The 15,392-nt window shown below is 32.0% G+C and overlaps 2 protein-coding genes and 1 long non-coding RNA gene across 4 annotated transcripts; 2 read left to right on the top strand and 1 right to left on the bottom strand.

The window, feature by feature from the left end:
* Positions 1-6,288: 6,288 nt before the first annotated feature.
* Positions 6,289-6,618, bottom strand: LOC131632018 (uncharacterized). Its single transcript, XM_058902782.1, has one exon. It carries the CDS (start codon positions 6,616-6,618, stop codon positions 6,289-6,291), a length of 330 nt encoding a protein of 109 aa, XP_058758765.1.
* A 3,312-nt stretch (positions 6,619-9,930) lies between these two features.
* On the top strand, positions 9,931-12,411 carry LOC131631998 (uncharacterized). Of its 2 annotated transcripts, XR_009292888.1 has the most exons (5): positions 9,931-10,288; positions 11,429-11,523; positions 11,812-11,906; positions 12,003-12,103; positions 12,188-12,411. It is a non-coding gene; the product is annotated as an uncharacterized LOC131631998 (long non-coding RNA). The 2 variants fall into 2 exon arrangements; XR_009292889.1 differs by lacking the exon at positions 11,812-11,906.
* Positions 12,412-13,940: 1,529 nt separating this feature from the next.
* LOC131631990 (uncharacterized) lies at positions 13,941-14,964 on the top strand. The gene has a single exon (XM_058902755.1). The coding sequence runs from the start codon at positions 14,216-14,218 to the stop codon at positions 14,858-14,860; it is 645 nt and encodes a 214-aa protein (XP_058758738.1). The 5' UTR covers positions 13,941-14,215; the 3' UTR covers positions 14,861-14,964.
* The last annotated feature ends 428 nt before the right edge of the window (positions 14,965-15,392 follow it).

Here is a 15,392-nt window from a genome sequence, read left to right as displayed (position 1 = left end):
CCATAATCACCCACATCAAGTCGTGACCACCAAGTGTACAAGGTAGCCCTACCACGAAGCCCATCGACACACTTTCCTATTTCCATTCAAGAGTCTCCAACGATTGCAGCAACCCACCTGGCCTCTAGTGTTCAACCTTTACCTACTGGCACACTACACCAGTGGCCACATATTCAACAATATCCTTCTTTATCCCATACCAGCACTAATTCTTCTTCAGATCTTGATACATCTTTGAAGAATCAGGATGAATAGTGAACCCACTCTTGTGCGTTTCCTCTAGGTATGCTCTCCTCAATTTCAAGTTATTCGGTACATAAATTATCTGATTAAATAGGATAGTTCCATCCATATCTCTAACGAAACCAAGATGACCAACCCTAGGCGGTAGCTATAAATTTGACAACTGACTCTGCCGAATTCTCTCCCTCAGATTATATACAATACTCATGTTGTCAATCAGGACACCAGCCCGAGACCATGAAAATTAAAGATCAAGATTCAAAAACTTCTCCAACATATCATACTCTTATACCATTAACTCAATTGTGCTCACCTTCCTCCAACTTAACACATCTTCCACCTTATTTACTTTTCTTGGATGGTACTTCAACTCGAAGATAAAATCCTTCAGATATTCCATCTATCTCCTTCGCCGCATGTTCAGTTTCTTCTGATCAAAGAGATATTTCAGGCTTTTATGATTACTGAACATTTCAAAATGCTCCATACAAATAATATCGCCACATTTTGAGTGCAAAAACTATAACAACTAACTCAAGTTCACACGTTAGATAGTTCTCTTCATGAGGTTTCAATGGCCAAGATGCATACATTACACCTTGTCCATCCTGCATTAGGATACCTCCTAACCCTTTCTTCGATGTATCGCATAATACTTCATAAGAACAATTAGGATCCAAAATTATTAAAACGATAATGATGGTTAATTTCTCCTTTAATTTAACAAAATCCTGCTCACACTCTGAATCCAAATGGAATGAGACTTCCTTCCGAGTGAGTCTCGTTGATCACATAGTGAGTGAATGTGATGTGCAATACTTCAACTTTCTCTCTATGTGTATTGTATGTATAAGAACAAAATGATTGATACTCCCCCGTCCTACAATGAGTGACTCATTTGGAATAAAGTAGTGTTCTAAAATGAATGATCAATTTCAATTTTCAATACACTTTTTCTAATTCTTTATCATTTCCAATACATGATAAAGAGTATTATAGTAAAAATATTATTTTCTCTCTTATTTTTATACACTTTTATTAATAGGTGTGAAATGACTCATTAAGTCATTCATTGTTGGACTGCTGGAATATAATTGTTTGGGATTGCAAAAAAATCTATAACACTCTAATTAGTACTTTGAAATTGTAAAACTTGGACAGTTGTAACTAGGGCTGTTCACAAAAAAAAATCGTCGAACTGAACCAAACTGTTGAACCGAACCGAACTGGAGTTAAATTAACTAAACATTAATGGTTAGTTAACCAAACCGATAAGCAATTAACCACTTTGAATTTAATTTCGAACCGAACCGTTAAAACTTTAGTTTCAAAATTCTAACTTCTAATAACTTCAAAACACTCAAGCCTGAACCGTGAAACTTTCTGAATCTGGTGTAGAACCCTAAACCCCAAATTGGTGAAGAACCCTAAACCCCCAAATTGGTGAAGATTCCAAATCGTCAAACCCAAAATTGGTGAAAGAACTAGGTTACTCTCTCTAGATTCCAAATTGTCTTCTGAATCTACATTCTTCCTAAGCTTATTCATAAGTGCTTATTTTTATAAGCATTTGTGCTATAAGCTGTTTATCCATACAGCCCTAAATATTGTCAAAGTTGACTAATTTATGATTTTTTTTAATGAGTTTGGTAATTTGAATTAATTTAAATTTTGATTATGAATGTAGATTAGAAAAAATTTAAGTTAAAAATTATGTATAATAGTATATTAAAAAAGTTTATAAAATAATGCTAAAAATAAATTTAAATAGTTTTTTATTACAAAAATTTAAAATTAAGTATAACGGTTTGGTTCTTTAGCAAACGGTTCGGTTTGGAAAATTTGTCTTCTAATGATTCGGTGCGGTTTGAAATTCCTCACCGTTATGTCAAACCAAAACTTTTGGTTCAGTTCGGTTCTAAAAAAATTGAAACGATTCGATTCGAATGCCTTTATATAATAGTTCAGTTCGATTCAGTTCAATTTTCTGAAAAAATCAAACCATGAACAGCCCTAATTGTAACATCTAAATTTACAAAATGACAAATTCGTGTTTAAAGGGAAAATCGCTAACCAGTTTGATTATTATTTGTTTGTTAAAATTTGGAGTGAGGAGATGGTGAAACTACTAATAAAAATAGTGGAAAGAGTTGCAACATAGGTAATAACTAACAATAAACAAATAAATGTATTCAATAAAATATACTTCAACTAAAAAACATCTCCTACAACATTGAACCAATTCAACATTTTTGTTTTATTGACACTAAATTAACACACAATGACAATATATATCTCGATCTATATCTAGGGGTGCTCGCGGTGCGGTTTGGGCGGTTTTGACGAAAAAAATCATCCGAACCGCAAGAGAAAAAATAGTGCGGTTTGGTTTGGTTCGGTTGGCTTTTAAAAAAAATTCGAACCAAACCAAACCAAACTAATGCGGTTTGGTTCGGTTCGGTTGGTTCGGTTTTTTACAAATATTTTATTGAACCATACATACACATATAGATGATAACATAATTTTGTATTTATACATTCATACACGATCAAATAACAACAAAACTCGTCATATTTTGACAACTATGTAAAAATTAAATTAGACAAAAGTGGAATATTAAACATAAAATAATAGCATAAAACGATATAAAAATTATTATAACGAAACAAAAAAATAGAAGAGACGAAAAATTAGTGAAAGTGAAAAAGAAAAAAAGTGTTGAGAGATTAGAGAAGAAGATATGCGATAAAAACGAAACTGAAATACGGAACATTTACATAAAAATGAGAAGGTGAAAAAGAAAGAATATAAGAGAGTAGAGATTATAGAAGAAGAGGGAAGATGTATGTGGCAAAGAAGGTTCGATAATGTTATTAGAGATTTTAGAAGATCGGGACTGAAATTATATGTGTAAGGATGAGAAAATTGTTTGTAATCATAATGCTAATGTATAATAAGTTTAAGTTTGGGTTGAATGTGAGTTAGTAAAATTTAGGTTGTAACATAGTGCGGTTTGATTCGGTTTAGTTCGGTTTACAAAATACAAACCACAAACCGAACCGAACCGTGCGGTTTTGTAAAAACTGACCCAAACTAATCCGAACCAAATGCGTTTTTTTGCGGTTTCAGTTTGGTTTGGTTTGGTTTGCGGTTTTCTATTAGGTTGGTTTGGTTTTGATCACCCCTATCTATATCCCTCTTTTACTTTTATATATTTCATAATTTCATTGAATAAAAAAAGATAATTTACTCTTGTGTTGATTTTTATTTTATTTTGAAACTCTTGTGTTGACGATGGAGTGTAATGAAACTAAAGTGTGTTCAAGAAAAAAAGAAAAGATAATTCTCCAAGTCCTTCGCCGCAAGAATGCAAATGGCATTTGGCCAAAACCTTGGTTGCTGTGCCGCCTTCAATGGCTTTTGACTTTGAGAATGCCGGCAACAAAGCTACGACACCCATAAACAAACAAGTTTAAAAAATAAATTATTATATAGTAGTATTATTTTATTTTAAAATTTGTTGGAGATAGACAAGAAATACGTATAAATAAATAAAAGGATTTTTATTATAAAAAAGTGCCACTAAATATATTTTTATGTTAATAAACTAAATATTAAAATTAAAAAATTTTGTAATTAATATTTTATAAATATAAATTATTTTTATATCTAAACAAATATCATTTTTAAAATTTATTGAATAACTAAATCAAATATATCATTCATACAAGAATTTTAAAAATTAATATTTACTTATATATAAAAATGGGGAGGAAGTAATTTTTAATATTTTTATTATTCCATTTCAAATAAAAGATATGTTTGCAAGATCTAATACAAAGAATTCAAGACAAGAAATAAAATTGTCCGACTAAAAACTTTTTCTTATACATAATTTTATTAATAAATTTGAGAATATGATTCACATTGAGTCAAAAAATAATTAAGCTTCCGAGAAACTTGCATAAACATTAAGATATTAGGTATGGAAATAATTTCATATAAATTCAAATTTGTATTACAATGATCTCCTTGGGAGTCATCTATTTATAAGTTCCCTCTCAAACATAAACCTTTTCATCGACATACACTTGTACCATCGCTGACAATCTTACCTCGTCACGAATACTCCAACATATGACACACACTTGACCGCCACTTTGTCAAAAAGATACAAGGATCAAACCAATTAGTTCAACTATCAACTCTATACTACTAATGGAAAAGTTACTAGAGAAATTGAAAAAATCTCAACTACAATATTTAGACAAAAAAAATGCAATTTCTCTCAACAATGATTTTGCATCAAAAAGTTACAAACCTTCTCAACAACTTTTAACGGAAAAATTGTAATTCCTCTCTAAACACATAACTGTCCAAGCTCCAATACCACTCAAAGACCAAAATTGTTATGGTAAATAAACTCAAATTAACTCTTCATATTTATAAGAATATTCCACTTTTTTTTCTTCATATTATTCGATGTGAAACTTGGATGAGTACTCACTTTAAGACAACATATCTCTACATGCATTTAAAGTTCACATCTCTTCACTTCATAGTCTCCTCCATCCTTACAAAATAAAAAATTATCTTCATAACTAATCATGTTTGCATAAAGAACGATTTTCAATTGCTCAGTCTTCTTCTTTATGCTACGCAAATCATCTATATGGATTAAGGACATCTAACTTTTATGTCACCAAATTATTGACAATAATGAAACTTGAAAAAACTCACATCTATTGGTTGAAAAATTCCATCATGTTGATCACCATAGTTCTTTTCTTGTACTTCTTTAACTATTAGTATTTGATTGTCTTTGGGAGATTTATCAACACCCATAATTTGTTGAATATCCTTTAATGATTTCACAATTTCATCTAAATATAGTGTGCTCTTTCTTTCTAACATTAAATGTACTAGTGATTTGTAAGATTCAGATAGTGAAGCCAACAATGTTGGAAATTTTCTTAATTAATTAAAACTTTATGAACCCATACTTAATTCAAGATGAAATAGAAAGCGGAAGCGTACCTTTAAAATCCATGAATTTTTAATGAGAAGAAGATGATCTTGATAGGAAAATGACCTTCCAATTGTAGATTTCTTAATTCCTTAGTTTCTCTTTCAATGGGATAAAGAGAATAAATATTATATGATATTTTTCTAGTGTCGTGTCTACAATTGGGGACCATAACCCCTTATTTATATGAATTACATGCCCTTTCATGAAGAGTCATGCCTATTCAAGTTTAGAATCTCATGCCCTTCCATGAAGGGTCATGATTATTCAAGTTTTCTTATTCCAATTTTACCCATCACAAATAATAGAAATAAGACTTTTGGTATCTACACAATATTTTTCATGACAATTACATCCTTAGCCATAAATTTTACATTAAATAGATCACTTTAATTTGGCTAATTAAATAATGGTCCTAACACATTAATTTATTACATGTATGACCCCAAAAAATTCTAACAATCTCCCACTGGTCATATATGTATCCTTATAAATGTGTTAGACTTTATGAGCTCAAAATTTTCCATTATAAACATTGGACATATCCCCATCTCGTCCATTAATTACATCAATATATAGGACCAAAGCGGTTTTCTTTATATCAGTCATAATTAAACCCATCAATGATCACAAATAGAAACACAACTAAATGACATAGATTAATCATGAAATGTGCAGCATGAAAATCACATGAAGGTGATCAATACATGTCAATTTTCAACTGGTCCACCTTACTTTAATGAAATCCATATTATCATACAAAGTGCAATAAATTGAATAACTAAACTTTATTTCTTATCAGAACATAATATGAATATACTATCAAACATAGAACATAATTGATAAAAATGACTAACTCCCACTAAACCAAAGAATCCTCTAATTCTATAACACCCGTGTGAGCAGTTTGCTCATGAAAGACCTTGGGTGGAAGCCCCTTTGTCATAGGGTCCGCTATCATGGAGTTTGTCCTTAAATGTTCTATAAAAATTTGTCCACTTTGTACTCTCTCCTTTTGTCAATTATAGTTTATCTTAAATTGGCCAAATTGTGCAGGAAGAGATATTAATACCAAATGCACGAGTAAATTATCCGACAACTCAAGCTTTTGTGCCATAAATTTGTTGGAAGAAATATTAGACATTTCCATAATATACTTTCTTATGTTTCCTTTGCCTTTATAGTTTATAGAAATCAAGCTTTGAAGAAGTGTGCTTGCTTCCACTTTATCGCTTTTAGCAAAGTGCTTTTCAATTTTAGCAAGAAAATCTTTAGCATTTGTTATTTCTTTAGATATAGTATCCTTGAATGCCTCTGGAACGCCACACTTTATGATCATAAGACTCATGCGATTAGAGCGATCCCGCTTCTCATAATTTTCCTTTCATTAAAGGTACTAAAGTCTATAGGAGAAGGGGCTGATTTATCATTAATACAAGGTCAAGATCCATGCAGCCAAAAAACAATTAAAATATTTTCCTTCCAATCCTTAAAATTGGCACCATTAAGAACCGAAACTAATGATTTGAAATCAATCATAAATAAACTAAAATAATATATGTTCAAATAATGTCATAACTCATCTCAAGATATCTAGTGCACCATCAATATCAAGTCTTTGGACAATAATATTAATTGCTAGTGATACTCTTGTTATAACAATCCAACATTGATAATAAAACATGTCAAATAATAAACCACTCTTTGGATTGATTTATCATTCACATTTGAAACCTTAAAATTATCACATGTTTATCATTACAAGTGTGTGTATATAATCATGTCAAATATCAATTTTCCTTTGGGCCAACTAATACTCACATAGAAATATATGCACACTAACATTCAACATTTCTCATGATCAAATCCATAAAAGAAGTGTCACTTTGGTGATTTCTGATCTAAATAGAATCATTTAAATGTCAAATAACTTTAATTTAAAATTATGACAAATTGAATTAAATTAATTTCTAAAACTGACATATATTTATACCCCATATTAATTTTCATTAATAATATAGATAGAATTATATTGCATACATATCTATCTCAAATTATATGTAAAAAAAAAACACATATATATATATTTTTGATCACAAACAACTCAATGAATTTCATTTAATAAAATATGCTCAATACAAAGAGGAATCGAATTCAACACAATGCGTCTAGCCCAAGAATTGGCCGCCCTCGCAAGGGAATGAACAACCATATTCGCTTGACGTTTTACAAACTTGACCTCAAAGTTGGGAAAAGACTGAAGGAGAGTAGAAATAGACTGAATAATAATGCTAAATTCAGAAGCACCTTTATTACTAGAGTGTAAGGCTTGCGTAACTCTCTGGCAATCACTCTCAAAAATAACCGAAAGCAGGTTCATCGAGATAGCTCCAAGGATAGCTTCTTTAAGGGCCAAAGCTTCCGCTTCAATAATGCTAAATGTCCCTGGGTCCCAAGTAGTACCCGCACTAATGAAATTTCCAACGTGATCCCGCATACACCAACCTCTATTCGTAGTACCATTATTCTTATTAAAAGCTGCGTCAACATTGCATTTGATCCAACCCATTGGCGGTGGTCTCCACTCCAACTCATTATATGAAACGCATACACACCCAATTTAGACCCTTCCTTCCAACGTGATCCCACATACACCAACCTCATTATATGATTGAGCAAAAGTACGATTAACCTCTTGAGCATGAAACCAATCATTCCACCTATGAAACGCATACACACCCAATTTAGACCCTTCCTCTCGCTCTTGGTGCCAAATAAAATCATTCCTTTTCTTCCATAATAATTCAAGCATAACCGCAAACCTTCCCGCTGACTTTTTGTCCTCTTTCTTACAAATATCAAAGATAAAAGCCGTAAAATCATTGAATAGATGAAGGCGAGAATCAAGAAGGTTCGACAAACCTGAGGATCTCCAACAGGGAAAAGTAGCCTCGCATCCCAAAAAAAGATGCCCCTCGTCCTCCATATGATGGGCACAAAATTCGCATCCTAAAGGACACGAAACAAAATGTTGACGAAGCCGGGCACGTGTGGGGAGGCACCCAGAACATATCCTCCATAAGAGATGTTTCACTCTCGGTGGTGCTGCAATGTTCCAAATACTATTCCAATCCTCCATACTAGTGTTGTTATCGTGTCGACGAAAAGCATTGTACCATAGGCGATAACCAGATCTCACACTATACCTCCCATCCTGTTCCTCATTCCAAATTATCCTGTCCTCCGTAACATCTTCTAAGAGTGGCACCTGTAAAATCAAAGTAGTATCTACCTCATTGAAAAGTGTGCTAACAGCGTCGTAATTCCACTGTTTCTCATTAGGCCGCATAAGATCATTAACTGTAGCAACATACGCCTCATACTTTTGAGGTCCATTCAATCTAGAATTCTTGCTCCCCCGACACCATGGATCAGTCATAACCGATATACTACGACCATCCCCCACTATCCACCTACGCCCCAAATTCAAAACCTCCCGGGACTTCCAAATAGTTTAGAATCTCATGCCTTTCCATGAAGGGTCATGATTATTCAAGTTTTCTTATTCCAATTTTACCCATCACAAATAATAGAAATAAGACTTTTGGTATCTACACAATATTTTTCATGACAATTACATCCTTAGCCATAAATTTTACATTAAATAGATCACTTTAATTTGGCTAATTAAATAATGGTCCTAACACATTAATTTATTACATATATGACCCCAAAAAATTCTAACAAACAAAAGTAACACTTGCTCTTCATCTTTAATATATTTCCACGCATTCATGATTCTAAATAACAAATCATTAAAATTATTAATATGATAAAAAAACATTACATTCATCTTCCATCTTGAAGGAGTACAAGCTTTATTTTTATCATCAATCAATTGATTAAGGTGATTGATGCAAATTTGCTTTCTAACAAATCTCACATTGTCCTTGAAGACATTTATTTCAAGAGACTCATTTTAATCTGTAGAACAAATGTCAAGAGACTCATTTTAATCTGTAGAGCAAGTGTCAATCAAATTATGTTAACGTACTTTTTTTTTTAATTTTCAAAGGACAATCAAAATTCGATTTGTACCAAATAATTTTAGATTATGCGTTGTATATAAATATTTACCCTCATATTTTTAGTAGTATATTTTATTTGATTTTTCATATATTAATTTTATTGACACTACTAAAAATATGACATTTGCATAAAGGATTTTACATCAGGTATTAAATTATATGATGTGAAAAATATTTGTCAAACAATTTTACATCAGGTATTTATTTCCAATGATGTAAAAAATATATGAAAAAAATGAAAAGTGTATAACACAATGGCAGTATTGTAAATAAAATGAAAAAAATAGGCGGTGGCAAAATTGTAAATAAGATGAAATTATTTTATAAGGGATTTTACATCGGTTATATATATAAATCGATGGGAAAAATATCACGCACAATGTGGCCTTTACATCGGGTCTTGATTATAACCGATGGGAAAAATGTCACGCATAGCGTGGATTTTACATCGGGCCTTGATTCTAACCGATGGGAAATATAGCATAGTGGGCCTTTACATCGGGCCTTTGTAAAACCCGATAGGAAATGTTAAGAGAATTTATTCCATAAACCCTAACACTTTTGCAAAAAAATTCATTTCTCTGCTTCTTCTTTGAGCGCCGTCACTAACCCACGATTATGCTGCTTCTGCTTTCAAACAACCCAGGTTCTGGTTCGCTTACTCCACCGCCGCCGCAACCGCTAGTGGTGCTCTATCCCTCGATGTTTCTCAGAGTTTGCTTACTCCACCCCCACGATTTGCCGGCTTTCAAACAACTCAAGAAACTGCTATCGGTGTTCGTCAGCGAACTTCGATTTGCTTAGAGTTCGGTTCCTCCACCCCCACGATTTTCCGGCTTTCAAACAACTCAGTGAAGCTTAAGGATCAATACTGAGGGATTGGTTTGCATCTGGAGCTAAGTAATGCAGTTTCCAGATTTTGCTTTTGAGGTAAGAATCTTAACTTTGATTCTTGAAATGTAGTCGTTCATTCATGGATTTGAGTTAATATTCTTGCTTATGAATGTTGTTAGAGTAGATCTGAACTGGAGCTTTACAAAGCTTGAATGATTGATTTGTGCTTGTTTGAATCTTCTGCAAATTCGTGTATTCATGTTTTTGCGTAACTTCTTGTGCCTTGTTCTCTTTGATCTTGGATCTATTTGAAATTATATGAATCACATTTTGTAGTATGCCACGAGATATTTCTTTTACGCTTTGAATCAGGTAATTTGAGTAAGAAACGAGTGAGATATTTGATCTAAAAGATAGGTTCACGGAGCTGTTTTGCGCGTGCTATGGTTTGTGCTAAGGTTGAAGATGATGATGTGTTGCAATCTGATTGGCTTAATTAATTCATTTGCATTTTATTTCATTTTCATTTTAATTGATTTTGTTGAATTATTTTCATGACTCGTTCTTGATCCAAAAATTCCATAAAAAAATACTAGCTCATTTTAATATTTTGTGACATGTTTCTGATTTTTATATAATTGAATTGTATAATTGATTTTGATTTTTATATAATTGATGTGGAAAAAAATATTTGTTTGCTTTAATTAATTATTTTCATGTTATCTTCTTATTTTAAATACCATTTTTTTATTTTAATTCTCAATACCAAAAATTGAGAGCTTTGAGAACCTTGGGAGAAGGAAGGTTCATATCGGAGTTTCGAATATGAGTTTGGAATAGTGACATGGTAAAGCTCATCGGCGGTGCATATTGATTGTGGTTTTACGCTTTTCTTCTCCAAATGTAGTTTCTGGCACCAATGTTGTTCAGAAACATTTTTTGTTTTCAATTTATTTTTTTTATTTTTAATTTTCTTTGAAAAGGGTGTTATGTGAATGTGATGTAGGTTGTTTAGCTATTTCAAATATACAATTCAATTACAATTTTCTTATATGAGACACTTTTATTTTTCTATTAAATTATTTCATTTAGTTGTATCTTCTACACTAATAGCTCTTGGCTTAGTTTTGAAATAGTGAATGTATGAATTGTAATAGTATGTTATAATCTATCATCTATTATCTTTTACAAATTAAATTATTATAACTATATAATAACTATAATAAGATTCTACAGGTTCTTCTCCCAACCGCTTTCCTCCGAATTCCTCCGTTCGCCGACCGCGTTTTTTTTCCCGAACTCCGCCATTTTTCGCCGGCCTTTTTCTACAGGTTCTTCTTACACTTTTTGAAATGAATCTATTTTGCTTGTTTTGAAAAAAACAGCGAGTTTACAAAACATATTTATTTGTGATTACATTTTCTTTCATCTCTTTAATTCATATCAAACTATTAGATAAAGATTATAAAAGATAAAGATTAAACTATTTCATTTATTTTTCTTGTATATTGTAGAAATACTTTAGATATAATTTCTACACACACGTAAGTGTGATGTAAATTATAATTCTATATTTAATTTTATGATAATTATTCACTAATTATGTCATTCATTTGTAGACAAGAAAACAACATAACTCTAATGATTGTGGGTACTATGTGATAAAAAATATGTTGATATTGTCTCTGCCAATATAACTGAATCTTGGATGTAGGTAATAAAATAACTTTAATTTGTTATTTACTTTGCGTTTTGCAACTTAATGTGAATTTTCAAAGAATAACTCTATAGTGTTATTTACGTATTGTAGGTATTTGATGATCCTACATAATTAACAAGATGATTTGTATGATTTGCGACTCCATTGGGCAAAATGTTTCTTTGCGTTATATAAAGATTAAGCTTTATCTGGTGAGTTATATGGAATTGTCTATATCTCTGATTCGAGCTAGTTTCTTGACTTTGGTGTTAATTAGTGTTATTGTTTATTATCAGCAAATGTAATTTTGGTGTTGTCTTCAGAAGCTACAACTCATCTTCTCGTGGATGCATGTTGGTATTTCAAGTGCGCTAAAGGACTTAAATGGTTGGATATTTGTTGTTTTGTTATTTTGTTGTAGTCCACCGTGTGTAAACTTTCTTATGATTTTGTACATTTGTGTATCATAGATTAATACTTTTGTAAATTTTGAAGAATATATATATGCACCTTAGCTATTTGGTTTAATGAAATTATATCCTTCACTGGTTAGAAGAATATGAAAATAATGACCTAAATGTGGTTTGTGTGCTGTGGGAAAAATGTGCAAAATAGCAACCTAACTTTGGCATGTGTGGTATTTGAAACTTATATGAAAAATTAGGTACAAAAAAATTACAGGTTAAAATAGGAAAAATAGCTATTACACGCTTAAAAGCTAAAAACATATTACATCGGGCAAAATTGAAAACAGATGTAAAAAACATATCTATTACATCGGGTAAAATGGAAAACGGATGTAAAAACAATCTATTACATCGGGCGGACAGAACAACCGATGTAAAATATGACGTATATATATTTGTATAAAAAATTGCATTATTTTTTACATCAGGCATCTGAATTCAACCGATGTGGTATGTTAATTTTTCACATCGGGCCTTAGCCCGATGTAAAATGTCTTTGACTTATTACATCGCCTGGCTTTACATCGGGCCCTGGCCCGATGTAAAAAGTACTTTTCGCCCGATGTAAAAAGTACTTTCTGTACTAGTGTGAGTGTGCAATTTTGTTATATAAATTACAAACTATTAAATTATAAATATACTCCCTCCGAGAAATTTATTTTTTAGATTTATTAGATAATTAATATATTGGATCTATATATAGATCAGATTTATTAATTATTCAATGAATTTAAAAAGTAAATTTCTCTTATAATATGAGATAGAGGGAGTATATTGTAACGGAATTTTAGACCTTATATTAAATTAATGTGATAAATTAACTTTTGCACTAGACGCAATTTATGTTAGTGTTTTTAGGGAAATGCTAACCAGTACCTTTGGGTATTTGTTAAGTGATTAAAGTAGTAAGTTTTTATTAAAATGCGTGTATTTAATACATTAAAAATTGAAATGTTAATTTTTATAATGAATATTTTTCTTATTTAGTATGCTTAAAAAGTACCCTAAGAGCATTGGTTAGCCAGACCTGTGTTTTTAATATTTTTATTGTATTTTAAAACTTTAGTCTCTTAGATATATTTTAAAACTTTTGTCTCTCACATCTTAAATATATATTTTAAAAGTTTGAACAATTAAAGAATTAAAAAAATAGCACTAATTTATTTTTTTAAATAAATAAAGAGATAAAAATGCATTTAAAGCTAATTTTTTTTAGCTCATTTGATGTTTGAGAAATTAAACTCGAGGAGCATGAATATTTGTGCTCATACTGCTTAAAATATATAATAACATAAAAATAATAAGGAAAAAGCTAACATGTGCCCCAAGGGCACAAGTTAATGAAATATTTATGGAAATATTTTATTGGAACGCGTACATTCAATATATCGAAACTTTAAATTTGACTTTATTACATTTAATTACATTTAACTTTTTCTAATTATAGTATCATTAACATGTGCCCTTAGGGCACATGTTACATGACCAAAAAATAAACGTGGTAGTAATAGTAATAGACGCTCCGTTACCTAAAGGTTATAAACAATGCAAATATCATAAAGAAAATCACACACATACACACTCCAGTAAAAATAAAAATTAAAAAACCCGTTCCTCCATCTTCTACTTCCATTTTGTCTTTGTCCACTTCCCTTCATTTCACACCCAATCAATCAATTACCCTTTTCTTTAATATTCAACCTTCCAATGCGTGCTAATCCCAATTAATATACTTTATTAATTCAACCCGCATTTCCAGTCGCCTAACTCACTTCCCTTTCACCTAAAAACCCGTTTCGTTTCTTGTTCCCTTTTAAATGCCCTCTCACTTCGATAATCTCTCCGCTTGAGAGAGAGATGAGTCAGCTCGGTTTGTTATTGCAGGAGACCCGGGCTGAGTCAAGAACGATTCTCGGTTTGTTAAACGAACAAATGGACGGTGTTGATGGAGTTCCTCGGAGGAGACGTAGCTTCAAGGAACGGTTTGGATTCATCGGGATAGGTTGCTGTGGAGCCACGCGTGGATTCCGTTCTTCTTCTTCTTCCTCTTCATCTCAATTACCTCAGCAACAAATTTCTGATACGGATCCGGTTCAGGATCCGAGCGTCTGCGTTGGCCCGAATCCAACTGCTTCCAGTTCGGGTAATATGAATCTTGCGGCGGCGCTAGCGGCGGAGCGACAACTCCGAAGACAGCCGGTGGAAACTGTCGCCGGAGGGGGTAGGAATTCGGGGACACCGTGGAGAGTGTCGTTGATGAGGCTGTTAGAGGAGACGGAAAATGGTGACACGGTGGAGGCAGAGACTGTGAGAGAGGTGAAAGTAGGTGGTGTGGCGGGGAATGATTCGGTGTGTTGCGTGTGCATGGGAAGGAATAAAGGCGCGGCGTTTATTCCATGTGGACACACTTTTTGCAGAGTCTGCTCTAGGGAGCTGTGGCTGAACAGAGGCTCCTGCCCACTTTGTAACCGTTCGATTAACGAGATTCTTGATATTTTCTAGAAAGTTCTTCAATGAGGTGATGAGGATCTTTGTCTTTTCAACGATCTCAGTCTTTTTCACGTGTAATATGAATTTCGTTTGCAAGAAATTTTTTACGGATTGTATATACTATGAATATGATGATTGGTGATGAACATCCATTAGACAAAAAAAGTTGGCTCCACTATTTAGTTTTGAATTATTTTACTTTTTATTTGTGGATTTATTTGAATACTAAATTAACTTGTGTTTAATCATACACTAATTTTATAATGGAGTGCAGCTAATGATGCTTTTTTTCTTTGTTGTTTTCTTCAACACTAATCCCATCACGAAGTTGACTTGATCCAATTGTTTTTCTATTCCTAGAAAATCAAAACAATCATTAGTAGAAGAATAAGTAAATATGTAATTCATATCATTGGTTATTTTGTGAATAGACAATAAATTAAAACTGAGTTGGGGAATTATTTATTCCGAGATAATAAGTAGTAGTACAAGTTTTTCCGATATGAAGACTCTTTAATTGTGTTCACTGTTCAATCAACAATAT

Source organism: Vicia villosa, unplaced genomic scaffold (genome assembly GCF_029867415.1).
Source record: "Vicia villosa cultivar HV-30 ecotype Madison, WI unplaced genomic scaffold, Vvil1.0 ctg.000893F_1_1, whole genome shotgun sequence".
Lineage (NCBI taxonomy): Eukaryota > Viridiplantae > Streptophyta > Magnoliopsida > Fabales > Fabaceae > Vicia > Vicia villosa.
The sequence above is the reverse complement of the archived record's forward strand: the minus strand, read 5'-3'. Positions and strand labels throughout refer to the sequence as shown.